Raw genomic sequence first — 27,356 nt, forward strand, 5'->3', positions numbered from 1 at the left:
CGGCGCCCTTCCCATGCACGACGCCTGCGCCCCCACGGCCGCCGTTCTTGGCCACGGAGCGGCGCGACCGGGCCGAGACGGTGGGCATCGACGTGGCTTCCCTCGGCGCTCCCTCCTCCCGCTGATCTGCTTGGGCTTGACAAAACCCTAGCTGCCTCTTCCTCGACGGCAGAATCTAGCGGTACGTCACCGTTTTCTTCTCTTCCCTCGTCTCATGGCTCCTACCCCAGATCCCCTCTCCCTCACGGAACCGGCGCGGGTGGGGCGGCGGTGCATTGGCCGTGCCCGCCCCCGGCACGGCTACGCAATGGTGCGGCGTTCGCCGCAGGCGCGGCCAGCCCCCCTGCGCTACAGCTGGTTCCTCTGCTCTACGCGTACACTGTGGCACCCCCTCTGCTCCATTCGCTTCTTGCCGTCTCCGCTGAAGCAAGACCATCCCTCTCCTGTCTGTTGCTCCTATTGTGGTTTCCTCTGTGTTCCTCTTCTGATCTGTGCTGCAGGTTGACGGATTCATTCCATTTGTACAAGGAAAGCCAGGTGCTTACTCTTAATCTCCATTCCCATCTATCCATCTATTACTCACTACTACACATATCAATATATCTATTTGCTTCTCTGCATTGGGAACACCTGTGTAACTTTGATTTGCAGAGCTGCTCTTCGTTTTCATGGCAGTACACGTTATTTCCCCACTAATCCCCATCCCCATCTCCATATTGTTCAACATATCAGTAGATCTATGAGTGGGTAGCGCTAAATCCCTTTTATGTCCTTTGCCGCTTGAGTTACTTATTTAATTAATGCACTTGGCAAAACTCATCTTCGCATTCAAGGATGAAATAATTCTGTCTTTAATTAATCATGGATATGCAAGTTCCTTTCAGTTATCATTCTATCCCTTGCGTTTTCCACCTTCACAGTATTAGCTTGGTTGCGATGCAGTTGCCATAGCAATGAGCCACAAAGTTTTGCCTCACATTTTTTCCCTTGAATGTGTAGGTTTCGATGGGCATGGTTATAAAATAGTTGCATTTGTTCTGATGTAGATGGTTGTCGGCTTTTTGAAAGAAAAAAAAAAGTATGCTTAGTTTCTGGACCATCTTCCCATAATTATGGAGTTACAATCTATTTCTTTTAGTGACATACTTCTTATATTAATACCTGGAGTGCAATATAGACATGTATCTACGTGTACTCTAAATTATACCACCTCTAGAATACAAGCTCTTGAGTGCTATATACATTTACAATGTTATCCTGCAATTTCCATGTAGAGTTCATTCTAATTTAGTTAGGACCGTAAAAGATATCGGCGGAGTTGAACCTTGCATATGATATCTAACTTACATCTTGGATTGTAAAATCGATATGGAGGAGTACTTGGCGCAGGAAGACTGTGCCACGCAAATGAAATACTCCTCCTTCCTGCCTCAAAATCACAATATGGTGCTAATAATATTTGGTGCCCTGAGGTCGATTCCCTATAGAACTGGTGGTTCCTTTGTAGTTAGTAGTGTAATTTTGCTCTATTTTAGTGCTTCCATCACATTTGGATGTGATTATTTATAAGCTTTCATAAGGCCTATGGTACTAAAAAAACAATATGGTGCTAATAACAGCTACAAGTTTTCCTATGCCTTCTGAATGGTTCCCTATGCTATTGCAGTGCTCAATAAGATGTTGTAGCTTCGCTGAAATTAACAGGTTCACAGATTAAAAAAAAACAGGGACAAGGGTGCAATGGTACATTCATAAGTATGTTTAAGGTATTTTGCTATTTCCTTGCTTGTAAGCTGTTCTTGATTAGTGCTATGTGCTATGGACAGTACCATCACAGGCTGTGAGCTCGAATTTGTTCAGGTCGATTTGTGCTATGGGCAGTACAATCACAGGTTGTTAGTTCGAGTTTGTTCATGTCGAATTATTCAGATATTTAGTTGCGATAATATATGTCATGATACATGGCATCTGTATGTTACTTTGCCAAGTTCAGATATTTAGCAATGTAAGGTGCCATGCTCAACCATATTAACTGTGTACACATGGATAATTACCTTCCTATCTATGTATTCCTTCACAGCCAAAGGATATACTTTAGTCCTTACTACAAATAATGTTCCTTTCCTCATATGATTTCTTTGAAAAAAAACCAATTCAATTAGTTTCACACGTCGTACACATTCGCTTTATTCGGTTTCAGTCAACTTCCTTTGCTTTTCATACATTTTCCTCGAATTTATGGAAGATCTATGCTCCGTGCATGGGTAATACTTGGCTACAGTTTCCCATCTTTGTTGTATGTGCTCCCAATTTGGATTGTTACAAAGGATGGTATTTCTCAATGCATTCCATTGTGCCTAAATACAAGAGATCAGATGATGCCATTTCGTTTCTTTCTGAAGCCACTCTTATTCACTAAATTCCTGCTATTTTTCCATTGTAGTGATTTATAGGTTCAGTTGGTCATTTTGTTCGTCTTTTAGTACCACGTCTGTAACTTTGATACTTTGCTCTGTGTTGCATTCCAGCGGCTTTCTTCCTCTCAGTGCATTCATCAACTCATTTCCACAAGTTACCAAACAGGCTACTACGAAAATTCAGGTCAATCATCATTTTCAGAAAACATTAGGACTGCTACATTATATCCACAGAAGTCTAACATGCTTCGACAATTGCACAGGATCATCCGTTCATATACAAATTACAGAGACAAGGCAACGTCTTCAATGGACCCTCCGACATAAACTATTCATAGGGCCTCCCTAACTGAGACCCCAAAATAGGTAAATACATGGTGCCTGCTTAGTTTTTGGCTTAATTGAGTTACCAAAGACAAACCTATTTTTCATGTACAGATCTTGTAATTATTAGTCTACAAGCTACTTATCAAAAGCTACCCAAAGAAAACCATTTACTAATTCTGAAATCAGTTAATGACAGCCACATTTTAATGACTTTGTTGCTCCAATTCATTCCATGAACATATTAAAAAAATCCTGCAGGTCCAATATATACCGTCCTCATGCATGTGGCAGATTTTAGGAACTTCTTCATTTGCTATAGACATGCTGTTGTATATCTATCATCTATTGATTGAACCAAAATTTTTTTCCTCTCACCAGGTGCTGCAACCGAACAAGACGTCCACGGCATCATTTTGTAACCTCTGCGTAGACAGTTTTCACAAACTTACCATGCAAAATGGTTCCTGTCGGTGTCTACTTTGTTAGTCGGTGAAAAGTGTATGAACTTTGCCACACCTTTCGCATGTAATATATCAATCCTGCAAGTTCCAGCTTATTACATCTCCGAAGACAGCAAATCATATGTGGCATGAGAATTGTACATTCATAAACCTGAGCTTTATCCCCTTACCGACGCGCGCGAAGGCGCGCGGGGCATTCACTAGTATGAACTATGGTGGCTCTTCAGTTTGTTCAGATGGTACCTGAAAACACTCCACGTGAAGAGTGGGTTGCCATCAGTGCCAGTTGCCACCCAGTTCAGGAGTTCCTGTGTCAACCTAGGCAAAGATGGGAATTTCAGCTTCCATCTTATGATTCAGGTGGTTCCATTTGAGAACAGTCTGAAAGCGGGCTCAGTTGCTATGGACAGTTCAAGGACCAGCCGCGGTGCCAGGCTGTTGGGAAAAGGGAGAGACGTTCAGGCAACGAGGGACCTGGAGAGCACAAAGAACCTCTGACCACTTTAGCAGCGCGGATGAGATGAAAATGGTTCATGATAGGCAAAAGAGGGTAGGTTCAGAGCTGGTGAGGTCTTAATTTACTTATTATGTGTAATCTTAGGTAACCCATACCGGTTCAATTATTCGATATTTCTTTTGTGTCTTAAGTATTAATTTATCCTCTTCCCGCATGAGAACCAAATGTTATGATTGAATCATAATTGGATGATATATACCGCTTTTGCCAATGCACCTAAATCTGTTGTACATTGCCAGCTTGATGTGCCCACGCGAAGCGCGGGGTTACATACTAGTTTTGATTGAAACGTGTGGAAACCTATGGCTAAATCTGAAATAAGAGCCACGCAAGAAAAAAAAACTGATAAGAGAAAAAAAAAACTCTAACTAGATAATTCATCACCACAGAGGTGAGATCTCACCTGTTGGATCGACGGACTCAATTACCCTCACAAGCGGACCCCCGCTAGCAGGCCACAGAAATACAAGGGGCCCGAGTGGGACGAAAAAGAGAAAAGAGGGCGGCCCACAGCGGAACTGAGAGCGCGCGGGAAAACGCCCCCACCGCCTTTAACTTTTGGCGCTCATTTCTCCCCTCTGCATTTCTGCAAGACCCAAATTAGGGTTCACTCTTCCCCTTCCCCGGCGTGCAACGGCAATCAAAAGTCAAGCGGCTACTGGGCCAGCGAGTCTTCCCTTCCCGCTCAGCGGAGCGCACTTGCCAGCATGAGCGGGCGGCGGGGTCCAGCTGCTAGAGGAGGCGGAGGGGGAGGCAGCGGGAACTGGCGGCGGAGCGGGTCGGCGAAGGCGAAGGAGCAGCGGCTGCGCCTGGGCGCGGAGGAGCTCCTCGAGAGCCGGTTGGGATTCGCGCCATACACTGACGGGGAGCGGCGCCTCGGGTGGCTTCTCACCTTCTCGCCGGTGAGTTCGATCTCTCGCCCTCTCTGGTCTCTTCGTTGTAGTTGTTTTGGGTTGAGTCTCAACTGTGGATCTCCCGGGAAATTAAGGGCGGACCTGCGTGATGCCGTGATCCGCGTTGGGATTGAACTGGAATACGTTAGAAATGGGGTCTAAAGTCAAGTAGAAATATGCAGGTCAGCAAGAAAGCTTTTACTTTCTGTTTTGGTTAGTGCATCCGCAGGTAATTGGGTAGCTGGAAATTCATTGCTTAGGCAGTGAAATTTCTTCTTATGTACCTCTAGCCATTGGAGAAGACTACCACCATATCCTGGCAGGCAGGTGCGCTAAGCGCATTTTGATGTAGCTTAGTGAAAACTTGTGTGCATGCTAGTGTCTATTCACTATAATGTCTTGAAATACTACAAAACCAGTCCTTCTAGTCAAGGTTAGAAAAGGTGCTAGGCGATCTCTAGGCAGTGAGCCATCGCCTAGAGCCTAGGCGAGCCTAGGCGTTTTGTTAAATTTGCAAACAACATGTGTAGCTGAATAAATTATATAAGTATAGTAGCTGAATAAATTTGCAGAGGCATATTATATATAGTCACACAACTCACTACACAGGCAAACAAACAAGTACATATACAAAGAGGGTAAATTACCAAGTGCAGTAGGAGGCAAACAACCAGTAGATTATCAAGCAGAGGATAATTTATGCAGAGGACTGGAGGAGCCAGTAGAATACCAATCAGAGGAGGATCTATGCGTTGGAGCAGTGGAGGGAGGAGTAGAGGAGGAAGAAGGCAGGGATCAGAGGAGAGAGAGGAGCAGGGGAGGGTGGACCTTACTTTGGGGCTTGGGGTCACGACGGCCGGCGGCGAGGAAGCAGCTCTGGAGGCATGGGCAGCAGGGAGGAAGCTGCCCGGCGAGGAAGCAGCTTCACGAGCGGTGGGTGGCTGGAGGAATGAGACTGGGACTCGCCGGCGTCACGGACGGCGGGCAGCTGGAGGAGCCCGGTGAATCCAGCCGGTGACAGCAGCGAGGACCTCTTCTCTCTCTATAACCCTCTCCAGGCACCGGCGCATGGCCTCCTTATCCTTCCCGCGCGGCCATTTGCTTTTTGCTCATTCCTGCCCGCCCCCACGTGTGCCCTCTGGCTCGCCAAAAAAGAGCCCCCCCTGCGCTCCTGCTTCGCCGCCGCCTCGTCCGCCTTCTTGCTGCACAGGCGCCGTGGAAGTGCCACCTAACGCCGTGGAGGCGCGACCACCGCCTAGAGGCCCGCCTAGCCCCCTAGTCGCCGCGATACCCCTCCGCCCAGCGCCTACTCGCGCCTAAGCGACCTCGGATTAGCGCCTTGTTGAACACTGCTTCCAGTTTCATGTATAGAACTACAGAAATTATTAAAACTTCACTGAATGTAAATAAAGTGTTTCAATGTTGATGGTTCACAATAAATTCTAAGGAGCGACTTGAAGAATCTTTGTCTTAGTGAAACAGCAGGTTTGACCCATATTGTAAATATATAAATTATAAAGTTAAAAAGAGAAACTATGTACTTAAAAAGAGGAAAAAGAAGAATACATGTCATCAGATCAACTGGCAATACCTTAAAGTTTCTTAATTGTAAAATAAAATCATGACTCAGCTTTTGTTTGAAGGAAAAAAAGGTAAGATTAAATTTAACCCCTATAACACCTGCAGTCATCATGGGAAGACGAGGACACCGGAAAAATCTACAGCTGTGTTGACTTATACTTTGTGTCACAGGTAAATTTTGCAATTACAGTATGAGGCCTGTCTGAACTTCCATATGTCTAACTTTGTATAGTATCTTGCAGGATGGGTCTACATTTAAAGTGAAGTACAATTTTCGGCCTTACTTTTATGCCGCGACTAAGGTGAGCTAGAGCTTGAGGTTTTATTCTAATACTCCCACCATAAAATTCGATCATGGAGAAACTTGAACCTTTTCTGATGCAGTTTTTGTTTGCTGGTGTTCTATTTTGGTATATTTTAAATTTTGCAGGACAAGATGGATTTGGAAGTTGAGGCATATATTAGGCGACGTTATGAAGGGGAAATTTCTGACATAGAAATAATTGAGAAGGAGGATTTAGATCTGGTTTGTCACTTGCTATGCGTGTTGAATCTAATATTCTGTTTGACATCCATCATGAAATGCTGTCATGGTGATAAGTTTGGCTCTATGTTTAGGTCTAAGATGTTTTCTGCAGGAATTTTGATCTCCTTAGGTTTGTATCATTATACTTGATGCCTTGATTCTCCATTGATGGCCATCCTTGTGTTATAGCCATAGTGAGATTCGTATGTCCCTGGAGTTCAGCTGAAGCTGAATGCTTCAAATGTTCAATTTGAAATTTTGAATACACATGCTAGTTATAATATGCTAAACTGACAGACTATTGTTTAACTACGAGTAGGGGAGATGCCAATGTGCTCTTGTTTGTTTCTGTTTCTGCCATTTTGATGTGTCTGGGACAGGTGTAGAATATAATTTTTAACACTTACACTGTTGTTGCAGAAAAATCATCTTTCTGGCTTGAAGAGAAAATACCTGAAGCTTCAGTTTGATACCGTACAGCAATTAATGCGTGTAAGGAATGACCTATTACATGTTGTTGAAAAGAATGAAGAAAAAATAGATGCCGTGGAGGCATTTGAATCAGTTCATGGTGTAAAAAGGTGCTTATACACTTTGCAGCATCCAGCTTCTTTATTGTGATCTAAGACATATTTATGCTTTCTATGCAAAGATACTTTATATAGTTCTTTCCTTAGTTTTATTTGGATTAATGTTTACCTGCCTTATCCATTTTTGTGTTTATTTGTGAACCTATAGTCTGTTGATCATGTGCACTATGGCAGGGTAGAAAGGCCACAAGATTACATAAATTACATCATTGATTTGCGTGAATATGATGTTCCATATCATGTTCGTTTTGCTATAGATAATGGTGAGCCCTATACCTGCTAATCCTTATTTTTTCACATGCTGATTTGCCACTGACTCTTTGATACTCCTAAATCAAATTATTTCGCAGATGTCAGAAGTGGACAGTGGTACAATGTTAGTGTATCTGGTTCTGATGTTTTGCTTCAGAGAAGGGAAGACCTGCTTCAGCGTGCAGAAGTTCATGTATGTGCATTTGATATTGAGACCACAAAGCTGCCCCTGAAGTTTCCAGATGCTGAATACGACACCATAATGATGATTTCATACATGATTGATGAACAAGGGTACCTGATAATCAACAGAGAGGTTTTGACTTGCATTTTTTTGCCCAATGCTTGTTTATCACTTTCCGTTTTATTATGTTCATTTATGGCTTGAAACATCCTTTGCTCTATTTCTTGGGTGTATCGCCTAGCCTTGGCAGCACCAATCACCTGAGAATTCCTTCAAGATCAGAATTTACAAAAAAACAACAGCCAGATCTGTTACAAATAGTTGTACTCATGGACATGTGCAGGAAACCCCTTATATGGCAGGAAAGATACAGACCGTCTAAGAAGACTATAGGAATATATCTAACAAAATCATTATCTTAGATTACCCACTTTTGTTGATTGCTTTTGCAAGATGCAGATGTTTCTTAATTAAGTTTATGCAATGCAGTATTTTTATTTTATTCTTTGTAGTGCGTTGGAGAAGACATTGAAGATTTGGAGTACACACCTAAACCCGAATTTGAGGGGTATTTTAGAGTTAAGAATGTTCAAACTGAGGTATCGGCAACTATCGTTTTTTTTGTTCAGCATAATATGAATTGTATGCATCATAACTATATTGCTATAACCCCCTTTATTTCTATTGCTATAACCCCCTTTATTTCTGTTGCCTATAGTTGGATCTACTTAAAGCATGGTTTTCTCATATGCAAGAGGTTAAGCCTGGCATTTATGTTACATACAATGGTGACTTTTTTGACTGGCCATTTTTAGAGAAGAGGGCTGCACACCATGGAATAAAAATGAATGAGGTGCGCTGTTGTCTCACTGGGTCACCAGGTCGTACGTTCGAAGCAGCCTCTCCGCAGATTTTGTGGGGGGAAGGCTTGCCTCTGTTTTTCCCTTCCCCAGACCTCACCCATGTGGGAGCCTCCGGCACTGGGTCTGCCCTTTTTTTTTATTCGGTTATTATAATCTTGTTTTGTGGAAGTGCTTTTAGAAAATCTGGTCTCTCTATTAAGCTAAGCTGCAGCACTATGTTTTACTACTTTTCTAAAGCATATTTAAAAATAAATGTTGTGCAGCACAGCTTATTCAGAATCCGCCAACTGTGGCTGCTCTGGTGGTATTACCATTCTCAAAACTGGCATCGAAGTGTCTGAAGAAAAAAAAATAGAGTTTTTTTTTGGAGGGGGGGTGGGGCATCAAATATAGTTCAACCACTTGATACAAAACAAAGTGATCTAAGAAAAAACTGTCTGCATCTGCAGGGAAAATAAACAAGGGCGTCTTATTCTTTAGTACTGTTCTTTGTGATATTATACACATGTTTTTGCTCTCCATTTATTTCTGACCTAGAGCAGATTGGATAAGACCTAGAAATGCCAAAGGTGATGAGTGTTTCATATCTAGTTCATTTATATTTTTTATTGTTGCAGGAGATTGGTTTCCAATGTGACAATAATCAGGGCGAGTGTCGGGCTAAATTTTCTTGCCATCTTGACTGTTTTGCTTGGGTGAAGCGAGACAGTTACCTTCCACAAGGAAGCCAAGGTCTAAAGGTGATGCATTACTTACTGAAACAAAAATACCTTTAAACTAACTTGACGGTTTGATAATATTCAGTTTTTATGGATGTGCTTAGTTTCAGTTCTAAATGTGTTAATAAAATTACATCTTGGTAATAGTACAAAACAAGTTTTTAGTGATACCATGTGGATCATTTGAATAAACAATTAATATACATAATTTTAGCATTTTTTATTCCACAAGCACTAAAAGGGTTCGCCATTTGCCTTTTGCTGATTATGTGGCAACCCAAATCTTTTATTTTACATTATCTGCATATTCTTTTGCTTATTATTAATATTTTTTCTTAGTATTTTATTTCTCATTTCTCTTATTACATTGTCACACTTGCAGGCTGTTACAAAAGCCAAGCTAGGTTACGATCCTCTGGAGGTTAATCCAGAAGATATGGTTCGCTTTGCAATGGAGCAGCCACAGGTACTTTAAGTTTGCCTCTCTTTTTTTTTATTCTGATGAAGTAACATTATCTCCAATGGAGGTGGTTTAAATACGTCTATGTGACACATAACACTAAATAGTGCTGCTTGGCTGTGATTTTTTGTTTAGTTTTATGGATTGTACTTGTCTTAATTTGAAATATTTTCCTGAGTTCATTTTCACCCCATTGTTTCTTTTTCAGACAATGGCTTCATATTCTGTATCAGATGCTGTTGCGACGTACTATCTATACATGACTTATGTCCATCCTTTCATCTTTTCTCTTGCAAACATAATACCTATGTCACCTGATGAGGTACTGCGGAAAGGAAGTGGGACACTTTGTGAAATGCTGCTAATGGTTCAGGTCTGTTTAATGAATATTTTCTGCTATGTTTCAATAACATATGCATCTTGAAGTAATACCTTCATCTAGATCCAGGTGTTTCTTATGGAACTCTCAAGTACTTGAGCTGTCAAATTGTGCTGAAATAGACCTTTCTGCTTTTGCTTTTCTGTTTTCTTGATGCGAAATTGGTGATGGTTTGCTATGCTTTTCCTTCCCGCTCAAGTTCTATGTATATCATGTGAGTTTTTTTTGTTACATAAAGCTTGTTTGCTCCTTAAGAGGATGTAAAGTTGTGAATACATATTTTCAAAAAAAATATCATGTGGTTTTTTCCCACCGTTGCTTCATTGCTTGTTCTTGGATTTGAGCCCATGGCAAGTGCTTGAACTCCCAATTTCCATAACTATGAATAGTGCATCTTTTCCAATCTACCTATGATTACTCATGCTTGCTGAATTTAGTTTCTTTTCATGTATAGGCATTCAAGGCTAGTGTCATTTGTCCTAACAAGCACCAAGCTGATCTGGAGAAGTTCTACAATAACCGTTTATTGGAAAGTGAAACCTACATTGGTGGTCATGTTGAGTGTCTTGAAACTGGTGTGTTTAGATCTGATCTCCCCACAAAGTTCCAACTTGAACCATTAGCATATGAGGTAATTTGTTATCCCTTTTCTAGAGCTGGTTAGGGTATTAATCTATTTTACACTGATGTTGTTCAACAGATGATTTGCAATTTCTATATTAACAATAACAATCCACATTCTTGTTGCAGCAACTCATTGGAAATCTTGATCGTGATCTGCAATATGCCATTGCTGTAGAAGGAAAGTTGGATATTGATTCTGTCACAAATTATGATGAAGTCAAGGATGCCATAGAGCAAAAGGTATTAGATATTGTCCAGCAAGATATTTTGATCTTCACTTTAAGTCTAGGCTATCAAATGGCAAACTAACAAATGGAAATATATTACAATAATTGACCAGGAAAGTGAAAATAATTCAAAATTGAGACCAATATATTCCATCTGTAACTCACTGTGTTTTCACTTCGAAGATTGTTAATTATCTTTTGATTTTGAAACATATAATTTGTACTCCAGGATTATAATTTGAGTAATTGGCTAATGTACCAAGGACAGCCGTTCTCTAATGTTTATATAAGAACCTCCCTTCACATGTAGCTGCATAATTTGCATTAATCATATATTACATTTTTGAAACCAAGCTTGTGTGACCTTTGTTGTTATGTTGAATTCTCAGCTTGTTGCATTGCGAGATCACCCAATTCGTGAAGAACGACCTCTTATATATCATCTGGATGTTGCTGCTATGTATCCAAATATTATTTTAACTAATAGACTCCAGGTATTTCCTTGTACATTAATCTAGTATGTCTAATTTTGTATTACTTTGTGCTCTAATGTAAGTTGAACCTAGCTTGTAGAATTAGTAGGCCTTGAGGATGCCAAGAACATTTACAAAGGAAAGATTAGATAGATCAGAGATGCCTTATAATACTCGGTTACGGATTGACTAAAATTCACTAGTATTATTATCAAAACGGCTACTGAACAGTTGAGTTGTTTAATTGTTTTACCAAATACATCAATCTAAATTGATCTATTTCCATAGTTTTCAAGGCGTCGCCTAGGCGACGCCTAGGCGTCCAGGCGTACCCAGCTCGCCTGGGAAACAGTGGCGCCTTGTGGCCTAGGCGTCCAGGCGTACCAAGCACTCGCCTGGACGCCTAACCGCCTTTTAAACTATGTCTATTTCCTATTGGGGTGAGTTCCCTGATGATATCCTTAGGGAGTTATCTATGTCAGATGTAGTCATACAAGAAGTTAAGATCATGATCTGGTGAGATACGTACATGGCTTAGCTTCCTTGGCTACTGTTTCTAGCCATATGGCTAGTTGAAAGGATTATATGGTTGATGCCCACAATCTCATTGGGCACTATCTCACTGAAGCATCATTCTGGGTTATATAGACAACACAAAGAAGCAGAGAGAATGTTTAGACTGTTGCATTGCCAAAAGTTAATTAAGGCACTATTAGTTTCGTTGCACTAACCAATTCTCTGAAAAGCTTTAGTTGTTAGGCGAAGGTAGGCAAAGCACTCATATTTCAGGACTCCTAGCATAATCTCAATCAGGTATTACACAGTGTGTGGGTTGGTGGTGCCAGAGTGCAAGCCAGTGTCAAGGGCGCTTCAGCGCAAGGGGTGCCAGAGCCCAGAGCTAGAAGTGCAGGCCTTGCCTAGTCAACCTTTTGCCAATAATTATTAAAATTAGATAAAATGAAACTTTTGTGAGCCTTTACTTGATACCTCCAGCTCCAATACTTGTACTGAGATTTGTGCACAAACCAATTCACCCTAAAGAATAAGCTATTAGAAGGCTGGGCATGCAAATATTACAACAGGCACCTTGGTGGACTGAATGCCTAAGTATCAATGTAAGTTAATGACTGCTATGGAAACAGCTAAGTCTCTTTGAATCAATCACTCATGTTCCATGAACTATTCTGTTTATAAAAAAACCATCCACTTTTTTCTAAGTTGTGCTACCATATTAGGCCCCTACATGATTATATAAATAAAATGAACCTTTTCCTCCTTGTTGATTGCAGCCACCATCCATAGTTACAGATGTGGACTGCACAGCATGTGATTTTAATCGTCCTGGAAAAAATTGCCTCAGAAAGCTTGAATGGGTCTGGCGAGGAGAGACCTACATGGCAAAAAAGAAGTATGCATTACAAATTTATGTACTGTGATTTTTTATGAATATTTTATCTAATGCAGTTATGTTTTGTAGTGACTATTATCACATAAAGAGGCAAATTGAGTCAGAGCTGATTCAATCTGGTGGCATTGCATCGTCAAAGCCTTTTCTTGACCTCTCAAAACCGGAACATTTACTTAAATTGAAGGATCGTTTGAAGAAATACTGCCAAAAGGTACTATTCCCAAATTCATGGGTAAATTCTCTTTTGGTGAGATTTATGTGGATGTTCTTATGTCACAATGCAGGCGCACAAAAGAGTTGTTGATAAACCAATTACTGAAGTCAGAGAAGCTGGAATATGCATGCGTGAAAATTCTTTCTATGTAGACACAGTACGAAGGTCAGTCCAATGCTTACTATATTCATATTCCTTTTTATTTTTGAGGGATATTCCTCTTTATTTTTTGATAGCATGGACATATGGCATTGGTTGTCAATCTGTCTACATGGTAATTTTTCATGGAGCAAACTGTAGCTCCGTTTTATACTAATGATTTAGATGGACATGCTCTAAATTGTTACCTTCATTTGATAATTCCAGTTTTCGTGATAGAAGATATGAATACAAAGGTCTTAACAAAACATGGAAAGGAAAATTGACAGAAGCGAAAGCCAGTGGAAATTCTATGAAAATTCAGGAAGCACAGGTTCGATTGTGCGCTATACATCAGAGTATCATACGGCCTTGTTTCATGTTTCAGGCATCTGAATTATTTTCCTTCTCTAACTTGTCTTTTGCAGGACATGGTTGTCCTATATGATTCTTTGCAACTTGCTCACAAGTGCATATTGAATTCTTTTTATGGATATGTTATGCGAAAGTATGTGAAATTTAAAGACAACATGGTTTTCATTTGTATTCATCGAGTACGATTCGCAATGTAATAGTGTCATACCTTTTTTTATTTAGGGGAGCAAGATGGTACTCTATGGAAATGGCTGGTGTCGTAACATATACTGGTGCAAAGATTATCCAAAATGCTCGATTACTTGTGGAAAAAATTGGAAGGCCACTGGAACTGGATACAGACGGCATTTGGTGTGTTTTGCCTGGCTCATTTCCAGAAAACTTTACTTTCAAGACAAAGTGAGTAAACTACAGCAATTAAACAAGCTGTTTTGTTTTATTATTATGAAACTCTCCTATAGCTGCTCTCACTAATTCAAGGCTGGATCATCTATCCTAGACATTTCTGTTGAAATGATTGCCTGAGTTGGGTCTTGAGTGTAGTATTTGCTGGATTGCTTTTAATCCTTGTGGTTTCTAGCTTTTCAGTATGTGCTACTACTTGTGATTTGATCAAGGAGTTTGAGCATTGAAGTTACCGGGAAGCTAATTAAATAAACGTAAAATCAGCATAATTCCAGAAGTAGTTGCCATTTTTTACTGTACATTGAAGATTCTGAAGGCAGAATTTTGACTCCTAATTATCATCACAATAGTTAAGAAAAATCGACAAGACGACAGAAGAGTGATGCCATGAAATATTTTTTTTGTACTTCCGCTACTTTTATGTCGTAAATCTAAGTATTTATTAATGGCCAAAGTGCCGAGTGTTGCCTACATTCGTATCATAGTGCTTGTGTTTTGGACTGGACGTAGCACAAAATAACTGCTGAAACTATCTATTCTCAAGTGATTCATTTGCAGTTTTTTGAAGATGGAAATTCTCAACACAAGCCTTTATACTCGATTTCAATCTGACACTTACTGGTGATATTTCAGAGCTGGTAAGAAGCTAACAATATCTTATCCCTGTGTCATGCTCAATGTTGACGTTGCAAGGAACAACACTAATGATCAATATCAAGTAAGAGTACATGTCTTGTTCTTCTGAAAGTTATACTTCAAATCATTATTCAAGTTCTATATTGTCATGGTTGATCCTAGTGTTATTAATCGCTTGGTTTCTTTGTTCTACTAGACATTGAAAGACCCAGTAAATAAGACATATACAACACACAGTGAGTGTTCCATTGAGTTTGAGGTTGATGGACCTTACAAGGTGAGTACTTAAATGGTATTACTGTTTAGTTTAGTCTCTTTTTTTGTAGTAATTCTGTTCCTTGGTCTAATTTTTTGTTATAAAATACTGATCAAACTTACTTTGTTAACCTTGAAACACATCTTAACATAATAGGCCATGATCTTACCTGCCTCTAAAGAGGAAGGGATTCTGATAAAGAAGAGGTATGCTGTCTTCAATGAAGATGGCACCTTGGCAGAACTTAAAGGTTTTGAAATCAAGCGTAGAGGTGAGCTGAAGCTCATAAAAGTTTTTCAGGTATATGCTTCCTTTCCGCACCAGTTACTTCAACATTCTCTTTATTAACATTTTAAATTTGTTCACACTTATTAACAAATACAAACACAAGACTACGTGCTCCTGCGAAAATTGTGTCTTACCATTAAATGTATTTCTCTCCTAAATCATCCTTGTTTGATCTTAGTGATCAATGAACAAGGACAGGCAAGTACTTTCTGTTTAGAGAAGGGACCGAGACTTATATAAGGAGGCATAAACTAATTGAGGTAGGGACACTTGGTAAACATATAGCCATGCCTCTTGAAATCCTCAGATATCATATGGAAGGGAACACTTTTTCGCTCCAAAAACATCAGAAAAAGAACTGAGTACTGCTTGTGCTCTAAAGGGGAATAAGAACTCCATTTTTTGACAAATAAACTGTGGGGAGTTTGCCGCAGTGCCTTTGTATAGAAATGGTTTAGTTATGTGCAAACAGATAAAAAGAAGAAAAAGGACAGAAGTTAAAGATATTTTCCATTCCATACTTTCCAAATCTCCCATGAAGCAATGTTGAAAATCTCCATAAAGAAGTGCTGCTAAAAAATTCCTTTTGCATTGTAGATCTTTGTGGACAAGTTCTCTGTTAGTTGGCCAGTTTAATTTCTTAGATTTAACATAAATATTTTGCTTGCAGGCGGAGGTATTTGACAAATTTCTTCATGGTTCAACTTTGGAGGAGTGCTATTCTGCTGTTGCCTCTGTTGCTAACCGGTGGTTGGACCTACTGGATGTAAGCGATCTGTATAATGAATTATATTCTTATTCTCTAAAGCCTCAACAGGCCAACCAGCTTATGTTATGAGTCAATACATATAAAATTATTTTTCTGTTACAGAATCAAGGAATTGATATTGCTGACAGTGAATTGCTTGATTTCATATCGGAGTCGAGCACAATGAGTAAATCTTTAGTTGACTACGGAGAGCAGAAGTCATGTGCTGTAACTACAGCAAAAAGACTCGCCGAATTCCTTGGAGATTCGATGGTTAAAGACAAAGGACTACATTGCCAATATATTGTTGCTCGGGAGCCACAAGTAAGCTTTGAAGTGTTTCAGTGATTAAAATCATTTAGCTATACATAACTTCAAATTAGGATAGTTGTCAATGTTATGTTTTCATGGCCTTTCCCATGTTCTATTTTGGTATCCTTCATGGGATCCTATCAAGGAACTAGAGGAACATCCCTTGATTCTTTTTGGTGGAATTAGTTCTTTTTTGTTGTTGGCAAAGATTTTGTGGCATTAGTTTACCCATGTAATATTAGGTGAGTTGAATTATTTGTATTTATCTTTCCTATGGTTAACTTGACTTTCTTAAAATATTTAGGGCACTCCAGTGAGCGAGCGTGCTGTTCCAGTAGCTATATTCGAGACAGATCCTGGTACCATTTTACATAAAAACTGCTCCTTCTGCATCAGTCAAACTGTTCAATTTACTTACCCTCATGCTATCCATGTACCTTTCAGAGATTGCAAAGCATTATTTAAGGAAATGGTGTAGAATCTCCTCTGATGCAAGCATTCGATCTATTGTTGATTGGTCTTACTACAAGCAACGCCTAAGTTCAGCTATTCAGAAAATCATAACAATTCCTGCAGCAATGCAAAAGGTAATATACTCCCTCTGATTCCAAATGTAGGTTGTTTAGGAAATGGACATGGGCTCCAATGTGACACTTTGAATTCTAATTTTTTATTAAAATGTACCATTTTAAATAGTGAAAAAAATATATACTGCAAAAGTATATTCCATGATGAATATGATAACATCAACATGTGTTGTGAATCTATGTAACTTTTCACATATTGATTGTCCAAGTTGATAAAGTTTTGACTGGATAAATCCAATCCTAGTATGACCTAGATCTGGAATCAGAGGTAGTAATTATTTCTTGTTCTCTTTGATTAATATTATTGATGAATCCTTATTTCTTACAGATCTCAAATCCTGTTCCTCGAGTTCTTCATCCAGATTGGTTACACAAAAAGGTCAGGGAGAAAGATGATCGATTTCGGCAGCGTAAACTGCGTGATATCTTCAGTCCCTTGTCTAAAGAAGAGGGGCTGCAGAACTTGAATAGGACTGGAGATATGGAAGATTTATTAATTTCAAACAAGGATTTGAGAAAAAATCCTTGTCATGGTTTAGACATTGACAAAGAAAATAATACAAATGGAGCATCAGTGGGAACTGGTTCGAATAATAGTAAAAAACAACAAAATTGTATAACTGGGTTAAATGTTCCCCGTGCTTCACAAATCCAAAATGATGCTGCTGATGAAACAGTTGATAAGAGTACTGACTATCAAGGATGGCTTGATGCTAAGAAAAGAAAATGGAAATATGTCCGTGAACAAAAAAAACGTCGAAGGTACGCAACTATTAAAATACACACTTCTTTAAAGTTTAAACACCTTTAGAAGTTAATATACTCCTATAACTGGTGCTCTTTTAGATCCAAGCACTCTAGTTTGATGTTAGGTGCTGGCCATTTTATGGGACTCTAATAGATTGTTTTTCAAGTAAAATCAGATAACTTAAAAGGAATCAAGTCTGAACTTTCAGTAGGTCATCTTACTGCTATTTGTTCGCTTTGCAGTGTACTACTTTATATGTTAAATTTCTGTTGGCTTTTACCCAATTCATCCATAAATTGTTTTTCATGAGGCCCAAAGTTGTTCCCCTAGGTTAGTAACATGCTTTTTTTGGAAGGTGCACTTCATAGTATTGAATAAGCTGAACAATAAGGTGTATTTTGCGCCTAAATTCTGCTTGCAGCCTGCAGGTGTCCCACACAGATATTTATCCTAATTCTATATATGAGATCAGAATAGAGTATTACATGTTTGCCCTTAATAGATTCTATGATAAGGACATCAGGTTTCTGATGTTATAGAAGTCAATGCCTTGTATTGGTTTAACCCAGTGGAACCTTATCTGTTTGGAGGGTTTTGATGGACACCTTATGTTCTTTGTCCATTAAGCTACTTTAGTATTGTAAGTTCTTTTTAGCCTGGACTTATTAAAGTGATGGGGACTAAACAAATTAACCGCAATAGTTATGTAGAAGCCAAAGTTTATGTCTCTCTTCTGCTTCTGCCAGGTTGGGTGCTGCTGCCACTTTTGATAGTCCTAATGCTTTGCTCTTGGCAAGACATGCCAATCAGTTACCTGGCAACATTCGGAATAGATCTACAGTTTTCCAGAAACAAGAATTGGCTCTCTTTAGATCACATTGGCAGGTATGTATCTTCTGTTATCTATTATGCTCTGTAGCATTTGTTTTACCATCTTTTGTTTTAAACATTATGTCTTTGCTTATGGTGATGCTTTTAATTCCATATATTGTCCATACCAGATAATCCAGCTTGCTTCAAGTACAGTGCCTGGTCACTTTTTTGCGTGGGTTGTTGCTGAAGGGATTATGTTCAAGATTCCTATTAATGTGCCTAGAACTTTTTACCTAAACTCAAAGGCTCCTGTCACAGAAGAGTTTCCAGGAAGGCGTGTCAAAAAGATTCTCCCACATGGAAGACCTTGTTTCAACCTCATTGAGGTGAATGTTGTGAATAATAGCTGCAAAGTAACTAGGGATACAATTTCTTTGTCTAAGAGAACATGCTTTGACTATGTCATTTAGGTTGTAACAACTGAAGAACAGTTCAGGGCTGAAGGCAAAAAACTTGCAGCTCATCTAGCAGAGCCAGATGTTGAGGTGAGCATTTGTTGATGTGTTTATGGGAGATGGTTTTGCATTATTTTTCTTTCATTTCCTTTATAACCTAAGTTACGTTTAGGGAATATACGAGACAAAAATTCCACCAGATCTCAATGCTGTTCTCCAAATTGGCTGTGTATGCAAAGTGGACAAGTCCGCAAAAAAACGAAGTATACAAGATGGATGGGATCTCGCTGAGTTGCAAATGAAAACAACCGCCGAGTGCTCATATCTGGAACAAACAGTTTCATTTTTCTATTTATACCACAGGTACCCCTAATAATATAGTTATTATAAGCATATAAGACCTATAATGGTAATCTATGTAGCACTACTTGACACTTATATATTTTGCCTACAGAGCGGTTATTATGCCCATTTTCCATCTCTATCAAAAGTATAGAGTAATTGTAGTTAACTAATTCAAGCCCTTGTACTATGGAGTAAACTGCTAGTTTTAGTGTATGTATGATCTCTTGAGGACTCAATGATTGTTTCTAGGACATTTTCTCAAGATCATAAAACACATGTTTACAATCTTTTACTTTTTAATGTATTGTAGGATTGGCATCAATGAATGTACCAATGTTTTCAAGTCGTCCGATTAATCGCGATTAATCACGATTAATCGTCCTAATCGGTCCCTGCTGACTGATTAGGGGTACCGTCGACTTGTACAAGTCGTCCGATTAATCGCGATTAATCGTGATTAATCGTCCTAGTCGGTCCCATGGCGACTAGGTTCGACTAGACGACTTGAAAACATTGGAATGTACTCTTCTTCCTTTCATGCATCATATGAAAGCCATGTGTACTCTTTTTTTTTTGAAACAAAGGCAGGAGCTCTGCCGCTCAATTAAAACGAAAGAATATTATGTACAAGGAGCCATCTGTACTCTTCAGTAATACATTTATTAATCTGGGACTTACGTACATATTCTTTAATTTCAGCTTGAATGAAGGAAGGGCTGTATATGTATTTTACTTCCCTACGTCTCTCCGAATACATGCAGTGGTTGTCAATCCTTTCCGTAACAAAGAAATATCTCCGTCATTTCTTGAAAAGCAATTTCAAGATGCTTGCCAAGCCCTTGGTTCTGTCCCTGAGAATCTCTCTTTCCATGTATGAGTGAAATCATGAGATGCAATATATAAATTTTCATGCTGTTTGGCATACCTAATTCTGATTCTTTGATTCTATTTTTAGGTGGACTACCAAACATTAATTGATGCTGGCAGCAAATATGTGCAAAGAATGTTACTTGAGTACAGGTATGCTGTTTTCTGATTATTTAAAAACAGTCTTGTTTTTTTGGCTTCTTTTTCTGTGAGTCATGAACACTTTATTGGACTAGGTTTTGTAATCTGGGGAATAAAAAGTTGCTGATGTACTGGACATGCATATATGCAAAATTTGTATCCTGTGATCGCATTCGGGCTCTTTTTTGTGTTTACTGGTTGCTGACACCAGCCAGTTTGTTCTAGAAAATTAGGGTCAACAACAACAACAACAAAGCCTTTAAGTCACAAACAAGTTAGGGTAGGCTAGAGTTGAAACCTAGCAGAAGCAATTAAGGTTCAGGCACGTGAATAGCTGTTTTCCAAGCACTCCTATCTAAGGCTAAGTCTTTGGGTATATTCCATCATTTCAAGTCTCCTTTTATTGCCTCTACCCAAGTCAACTTCGGTCTTCCTCTGCCTCTCTTCACGTTACTATCCTGGCTTAGGATTCCACTACGCACTGGTGCCTCTGGAGGTCTCCGTTGGACATGTCCAAACCATCTCAACCGGTGTTGGACAAGCTTTTCTTCAATTGGTGCTACCCCTAATCTATCACGTATATCATCGTTCCGAACTCGATCCCTTCTTGTATGACCGCAAATCCAACGCAACATACGCATTTCCGCGACACTTATCTGTTGAACATGTCGTCTTTTTGTAGGCCAACATTCTGCACCATACAACATAGCAGGTCTAATCGCCGTCCTATAAAACTTGTCTTTTAGCTTCTGTGGTACCCTTTTGTCACATAGGACACCAGATGCTTGGCGCCACTTCATCCACTCTGCTTTGATTCTATGGCTAACATCTTCATCAATATCCCCGCCTCTCTGTAGCATTGATCCTAAATATCGAAAGGTATCCTTCCTAGGCACAACTTGACCTTCCAAACTAATATCTTCCTCCTCCCGAGTAGTAGTGCCGAAGTCACATCTCATATACTCAGTTTTAGTAAAACCTTTGGACTCCAAAGTCTCCCGCCATAACTTCAGTTTCTGATTCACTCCTGTCCGACTTTCATCAACTAGCACTACATCATCCGCGAAAAGCATACACCAAGGGATGTCCCCTTGTATATGTCCCTTGTGACCTCATCGTTCTAGAAAATTAGGGTAAAAAAAAATATTATTTTAATTTAATATCAGGCAAAGTGGCCTTTTAAGCATTAGAATTTTTTTTTTGCACAAAAATGGCAGATACCCCTTCTCCATACATTGTTCAATAGCTCGATTCTCCTTCTAACTCAAATTTGTCCATGTGGTAACTGTCACATCAGAATTCCTGTTGTAAGTTTATAGCTAATTCAGTAGAGAGTATCAGTATAATCCTTTGTTGTCTGTGGTTAAGTTTTGTCTGAAAGGGCACTACCTAAAGAATGGCAAACAGACACAGTTAGTAGGTTGAAACATAAAGTGCAAATGTGTTACATAAATGTATGATTCGACATCAGAATTGCCAAATTTCTTTCTGTTTTGATCTAATGGCCAAGGCACCTAAGTTGTGTATGTGCTAGATAGTATCTAGTGTCTTCCTATTATAGTATTTGGTAATTTTGCTTATCATAAAATCTAAGGAAATCTTTTGTAGACAACAACATCCTGGACCTGTCATAGGCATCATAGAATGCCCTAAACTCCAAGCTATAAAGGCAGCTGTACGAGCACTTGATGATTTCCCATGTGTAACCATTCCTAGCAATGCACGGGACAACAACTATCTGGTATAAAATGGACAAAGGCCATTGCATTTTATACCTTTTGTTCTTCCTCTTGTTTTGCTTACTTTGCTTGTCCAGGCTCTCGGTTGGCAAGCAACAGCTGGTCGAACAAGTATGCAGCGTTGTGCTGCATCAACCCAATGGTTCAGTGAACGGATTTCACTAGCTAGATATGCACATGTAAGGTTCTCTACTAGCAAATACTTCAGTTAGTCATTCAGTTTGTATCGAAATAAACTGAACACCAATGCTTTTAAACAGGTGCCACTGGGTAATTTTGAGCTAGACTGGCTTCTTTTTACTGCTGATGTATTTTTTTCAAGGGCATTGCGTGATCAACAGCAGGTTAGTTCTATCTTGATCATGGAAGTTGGCCTTTATTTTGTTTGAATTCCATGCACTTGTCTGTCATATTCCTTGTGGCGAACTTCTGATTGATTCTCTTTTTTCACACCATTAGATTTTCAGCTTTGTAAATGATATGCAGCTTTCCAGGAGAACATGCATGCAAACCAGTTATCTTAAAACAATGCCTTGCTTTTCACCAATGACAATATAGAAGCCAAGTACATTTCCTTTTTTTTTTGGGAAATTGGCTGGGGTGAGAGGTATCTCTTACCTCTCAGCCCTAGGGTTGGTTTAGGCATGCCGATAGGGTCGGTGCTGTTCTTGTACACAGGCGCGCTTATTTAGTTAATCACTGGCATGGGTGGGTGAATTTTTGTTTGTAAGGGTTCTTCCCTTTTTTTCCTTTCTTCTTAATATAATGATACACAGCTCTCCTCCGTGTTTGAGAAAAAACATATTATGTGAATTATATATATTGTGCCCATATAGAGAAGAAAAAAGCTTGAAATTATCTGCAAAAATATTTCCCTACATGTCTTTAGGGAAAACTGGGTATGAGTAACTGAGCTATGCTCTCCTGAAGGAGGCGACTAAACAGAGAGCAGTCTCTGTATAGCGCTGATGGGAGACCTGTCCAGATACGCCTGTGTGGGCCCTACAGCCATCTTATCTTCTTCCTCCCCCACGCACATCGTGCCCTGTTTGCTTCTTTGGACTCCGGTCAGAGACCTTGCTGCCCACACCTTTTGCCTGGCTCCATTGGCGCCACCACCACCACCACCGGAGCTACCGCTAACGACCGCTGGCGGGCGTGCTTGTGCCACCCCACCACCACCTCTAGGCATCCCTCTAGACCTGGATGCCACATATCCTGGTTTAATTAATGAGCCTGAAGCAGGGTTCAACCCTGTACTTCAGAAAAAAAAACCATCACGGTTTAATATGGAGTTTTTTTTGTAGTGCATATGTTTCCTAGTGACTTGCTATATATGTAGGTACTATGGATATCTGATGATGGCATTCCTGATTTAGGAGGCACTTACGAAGGAGAGACATGTTTTGCTGATGAAGTGAGAAGCATTGGTTTATTTCCCAATATGCATTGTGTTTTACCTTTTTTCACTGTTTAGCTAAATATGACCTCATTTTATAGGTCATTCAGCCTGCACTTACTTATCCTGGTGCATATAGAAGAGTTTCTGTTGAGCTTAAGGTAGGCTCAGATCCTATTGGCTTAGACACATTAAAATACTACAAGCTCATTTCTCTGCTGATAATCAATTTATATGTAACATATATTTCTTCTGCAGATCCACCATTTGGCGGTTAATGCTCTCCTAAAAAGTAGTCAAGTGGATGAAATGGAAGGAGGATCAATTGGTAGCTTTGGAAACGACGTGCCTCCTGGTCCACATGGCACTGAAACTGACTTTGACGATGCTATCTTATGTATACCTGCTTTCCAGGTGCTAAAGCAACTTATTCAAAGATGCATTTCAGATGCAGTGTCGTCTGGAAATGTATTTGCTGATGCAATATTGCAACATCTCTACCGCTGGCTTTGCAGGTAATATCTCATGTTTGTGCTTGAACTGTTAGTAATTGCATTTCAGTTTTAGTGTGCTCTTAGCATGTTCTTGAATACTTTTTCAGCCCACGATCGAAACTTCATGATCCAGCTCTCCATCGTCTTCTTCATAATGTAAGCTGAATTACTTAACTGTGTCAATAGTCCTTTTTGTAATACAGATATCGTTTCCAGTATTTACTGCTTATTTTTTACTAGATTTGCAAAATAATTTCTTTTGCAAGCAATCATTGTTTTTTTTTACTAGTCTAGTGTCAGTTTTTACGCTGTCGAATGTCCAACATTACCTACGCTACAACTTATCTTACCCTGTCTTTTTCTTTATAATTGAACTTTATCAGGCAATGAAGAAAGTCTTTGCTCTATTGTTGGCTGAGTTCCGAAAGCTGGGAGCTAATGTTATATTTGCAAACTTTTCTAAGATAATCATAGATACTGGAAAAGTAGATTTGTCATCCGCACATGCATATTGTGATAGCTTATTAAAGACCTTGCAGACAAGGTACCGTGTGACCACTTATTGCAAACAGAATGGGTAATCCACTTATTCTCTAAACTGAGACTAATAGTCTACTTTTTTTAGGGATCTTTTCGAGTGGATAGAATTGGAACCATTGCACTTCTGGCATTCGTCACTGTTCATGGATCAGGTTTGTACTTTTCGTTGTGTTACCACAATATGTTGATTTAGACTTTTGTTTTTTGCCTTTGATGTTTCTTTATCTTATGTTGTTTTATGGTTTAGTATAACTATGGCGGAATTCAAGCTAAAACACAAAACACAGACTCTTCAGATGGTGATAATGATATTGACATTGTCTCAAGCTGGAACATGGCAGAAGATTTGCCCAAAGATACACAGGTATATTTGTTATAATTTCAGAGTCATCCTAACATTAGTAACGACTTTCCTGCAAATGAAACTCAAATGATTGCTCTGACCTTATATTTCATTTTTTTCTTTTGTTAAAATACAGGATCACTTTGTCTTAATTGTATCCGAATTCCTATATATTCCATGGAAATTCATGAAGGAACAAGTAGCTACTCAAGCTACCATAAGGGATGATACCTCATGCACTCCATCTGTAACAGTCATGGCTGCCGAGAATCTTGAGGGCCAGGTGATAGAACACCTCCGTGACAAGGTAATGTATTTTCTTCTTCATCCAGATAACATGGAAATGTGGACATCCAAACATTTACCAGTGACATTTTAACCACAATTAATATATTGCTATTGTGGTGCATAAAGCTAATGATGGTATTCAGAGTTCCAGAAAGTTATGGAGTTTCTTGAGCACAATATTTATAATAAATGGAGTACCATATGCTCTGGAAACACTGTTGTTTATAATCTGACTTTAATATTTGGTTATGCAGATTAGCAATTACTTTGCAGACAAGCTTCTAAGAACTGTAAGTGATATACTTCACCATTTCAAAGGGAAAAGCAAGCATGAGTCAGATGAACCTGCAAATAGAGAATCCGATCCTCACACGCATAAAGGCGACGCTGCATTGGAGTTCATTAAGCATATCTGTGCAGTCCTTGCTCTTGATCAGAATGTTCAGCATGATATTTTGGTAAATCTTCTGTTTGGACGACTCAACTGATACTTGCTGTTTTCACTGGAAGAACTTAAAGCAGAAGAATATTTGTTAATTGTTATTTCTTCACCAAATAGTTAGGTATCCTCCCTGTGCTGTTGCTATATATCTACCAATGACTTGCAGATAGGCCAACATGTCTGTCTTCTCGGTTTGACATGCATGTTGACTACTTAACTAAAAAACATTTGAGTCATGTCCTTCTGTCTTTGAATAAAATAATTAAAAAAGACTTGACCCTGGGGGAAAACCCTGCTCTGAGGCATAACAGTTAAGGTAGAGATTTCTTTGACCCTGACCGGCAGCCTCCCAACTAGAAGTCCTACTGCCGCGCTGTCATCAGTACGTTTGCCTGTCTTCGAATTAACCAAATGGTCTTGTTCCACATTCTGGCAAGAAAATAAACCTTTTTTCAAATGTTGCAGAAGAATAACCAACCTTTCCTTTTTTGACTGGGCTAGATTGTTACACTTGTAATTGTACTATAATTCCTCTCACCATATACAAATATTTCTGGCAGAGAATGAGGAAGAACTTGTTAAAGTTGGTTCGCGTAAAGGAGTTTGCTCCAGAAGCACAATTCCAAGACCCATGTGCCTCGTTCACTCTGCCAAATGTGATCTGCAGGTATTATATTCATAAACCAAATTGTGGAAAGTTTGTTGCATCCTTGCATGATCATTTGCGATAGTATTTTAGCTATTTATCTTTATGGTTGCATTGAAAAAAAATGAGTTGAAATACATTTTCATAAAAAAGAAACAGGAGAATGTTAATCAGAGAATTGGAACCAAATAGTGTTTCTTGCTCTCTTGCCAGTTCTCATATTAACTGCTCAATTTGTAAAATTGGTACGATCTATGGGTCAGAATTAAAATTAAAATGTAACATTTAGGCCTTGTTTGGATGTTGTCGGATTCACCTCAATCCATATGTGTTGAGGTGGGTTGGGGTGGAATTTAGTTCTAAGTTCCACTCCAATCCATCCCCACACATGTGGATTGATTGGAATCCGACTACATCCAAACAAGGTCTTAGCTGGAAATTGTTCCAATCTTTTGTGTTAGAATCATAATGTACAGATTCAGCAGCTATTTTCATTGTCTTCTCTTGAATCATGATGTTACCAAATCTTATGAAACAATTACATTGGCAGCTATTGCAATGATTGCCGGGACCTGGATCTCTGCCGTGACTCAACACTCCGAGGTCAGGAGTGGAGATGCGCGGTTCCGCAGTGTGGGCAACCATACCACCGTGAGCACATGGAGAACGCACTTCTACAGGTGGTCCGCCAGCGAGAGAGGCTGTACCACCTGCAGGATCTGGTGTGCGTGCGCTGCAGGCAAGTGAAAGCCGCCCATTTGTCGGAGCAGTGTTCCTGTGGGGGCTCCTTCCGGTGCAAGGAAGAGTCTTCATATTTTCTCAGCAAAATGCGGGTATTCCTGAAAGTGGCGGTCAGCCAAAAGTTCCAGCTCCTGCAAGATTGCGTGCGATGGATTCTTGAAGTCAGATGATGCAGGCAGCAGGCTGCTACTTCAACATAGTTTAGCGATTGCTAGGTTTTACAACTTGCATAGGCTATAGCTCCGAAGAGTGTATATAAACGGGTGTATAGTGGTGCCACGTATCAGCTTGATCTTTGGTAGAGTAAAACTGTTCGGACTTCAGAAGATACCAGTTTATCAGTGATGAAGACTAACGATGTGTGGTAGCAGTGTACCTCTACCCTGCTTGCAAAAGATTGTTATTGTATTGTAGATATTCAAAGGTGGATGGAAAATTGACAAGAAACGATTGTAACCTTGGTATCGAAACATCTTGATAATTAGCCTTGCTGGG

The 27,356-nt window shown here is 39.5% G+C and overlaps 2 protein-coding genes across 9 annotated transcripts in view; both read left to right on the forward strand.

The window, feature by feature from the left end:
- LOC136477438 (uncharacterized) overlaps positions 1–3,760 on the forward strand; it is a 29,432-nt gene extending 25,672 nt beyond the window's left edge. For 2 of the 7 annotated variants that reach the window (XR_010764013.1, XR_010764017.1), the window contains 4 exons: positions 1,667–1,766; positions 2,529–2,601; positions 2,681–2,783; positions 3,123–3,760. Coding sequence is in view for 2 of the 7 variants with exons in the window: in XM_066475601.1 (XP_066331698.1) it covers positions 2,529–2,601; positions 2,681–2,755 (148 nt within the window). In the remaining 5 variants the exon portion in view is untranslated. The remainder of the gene's footprint in view (positions 1–1,666; positions 1,767–2,528; positions 2,602–2,680; positions 2,784–3,122) is intronic. The other 5 variants (XR_010764015.1, XR_010764016.1, XR_010764014.1 and 2 more) reach the window with 3 other exon arrangements.
- A 571-nt stretch (positions 3,761–4,331) lies between these two features.
- On the forward strand, positions 4,332–27,356 carry LOC136477439 (DNA polymerase epsilon catalytic subunit A-like). 2 transcript variants are annotated; one of them, XM_066475602.1, is made up of 49 exons: positions 4,332–4,624; positions 6,302–6,367; positions 6,439–6,498; positions 6,627–6,722; positions 7,143–7,303; positions 7,487–7,575; positions 7,663–7,880; positions 8,261–8,347; positions 8,467–8,601; positions 9,229–9,351; positions 9,713–9,796; positions 9,999–10,163; positions 10,624–10,800; positions 10,920–11,033; positions 11,410–11,514; positions 12,783–12,901; positions 12,971–13,112; positions 13,186–13,280; positions 13,482–13,587; positions 13,682–13,761; positions 13,851–14,027; positions 14,667–14,751; positions 14,866–14,946; positions 15,082–15,225; positions 15,884–15,979; positions 16,085–16,285; positions 16,578–16,632; positions 16,718–16,860; positions 17,189–17,622; positions 18,355–18,493; positions 18,610–18,807; positions 18,892–18,966; positions 19,049–19,239; positions 19,921–20,092; positions 20,177–20,241; positions 21,838–21,970; positions 22,046–22,147; positions 22,229–22,312; positions 23,311–23,385; positions 23,469–23,528; positions 23,626–23,882; positions 23,969–24,017; positions 24,245–24,405; positions 24,487–24,553; positions 24,649–24,765; positions 24,881–25,051; positions 25,287–25,490; positions 26,035–26,141; positions 26,671–27,356. In XM_066475602.1, exons 1-49 carry the CDS (start codon positions 4,430–4,432, stop codon positions 27,029–27,031), a joined length of 6,621 nt encoding a protein of 2,206 aa, XP_066331699.1. In that variant the 5' UTR covers positions 4,332–4,429; the 3' UTR covers positions 27,032–27,356. The 2 variants fall into 2 exon arrangements, with proteins under 2 accessions (XP_066331699.1, XP_066331700.1); XM_066475603.1 differs by lacking the exons at positions 4,332–4,624; positions 6,302–6,367; positions 6,439–6,498; positions 6,627–6,722 and adding an exon at positions 6,832–6,852.

Source organism: Miscanthus floridulus, chromosome 8 (assembly GCF_019320115.1).
Source record: "Miscanthus floridulus cultivar M001 chromosome 8, ASM1932011v1, whole genome shotgun sequence".
Classification (NCBI taxonomy): domain Eukaryota; kingdom Viridiplantae; phylum Streptophyta; class Magnoliopsida; order Poales; family Poaceae; genus Miscanthus; species Miscanthus floridulus.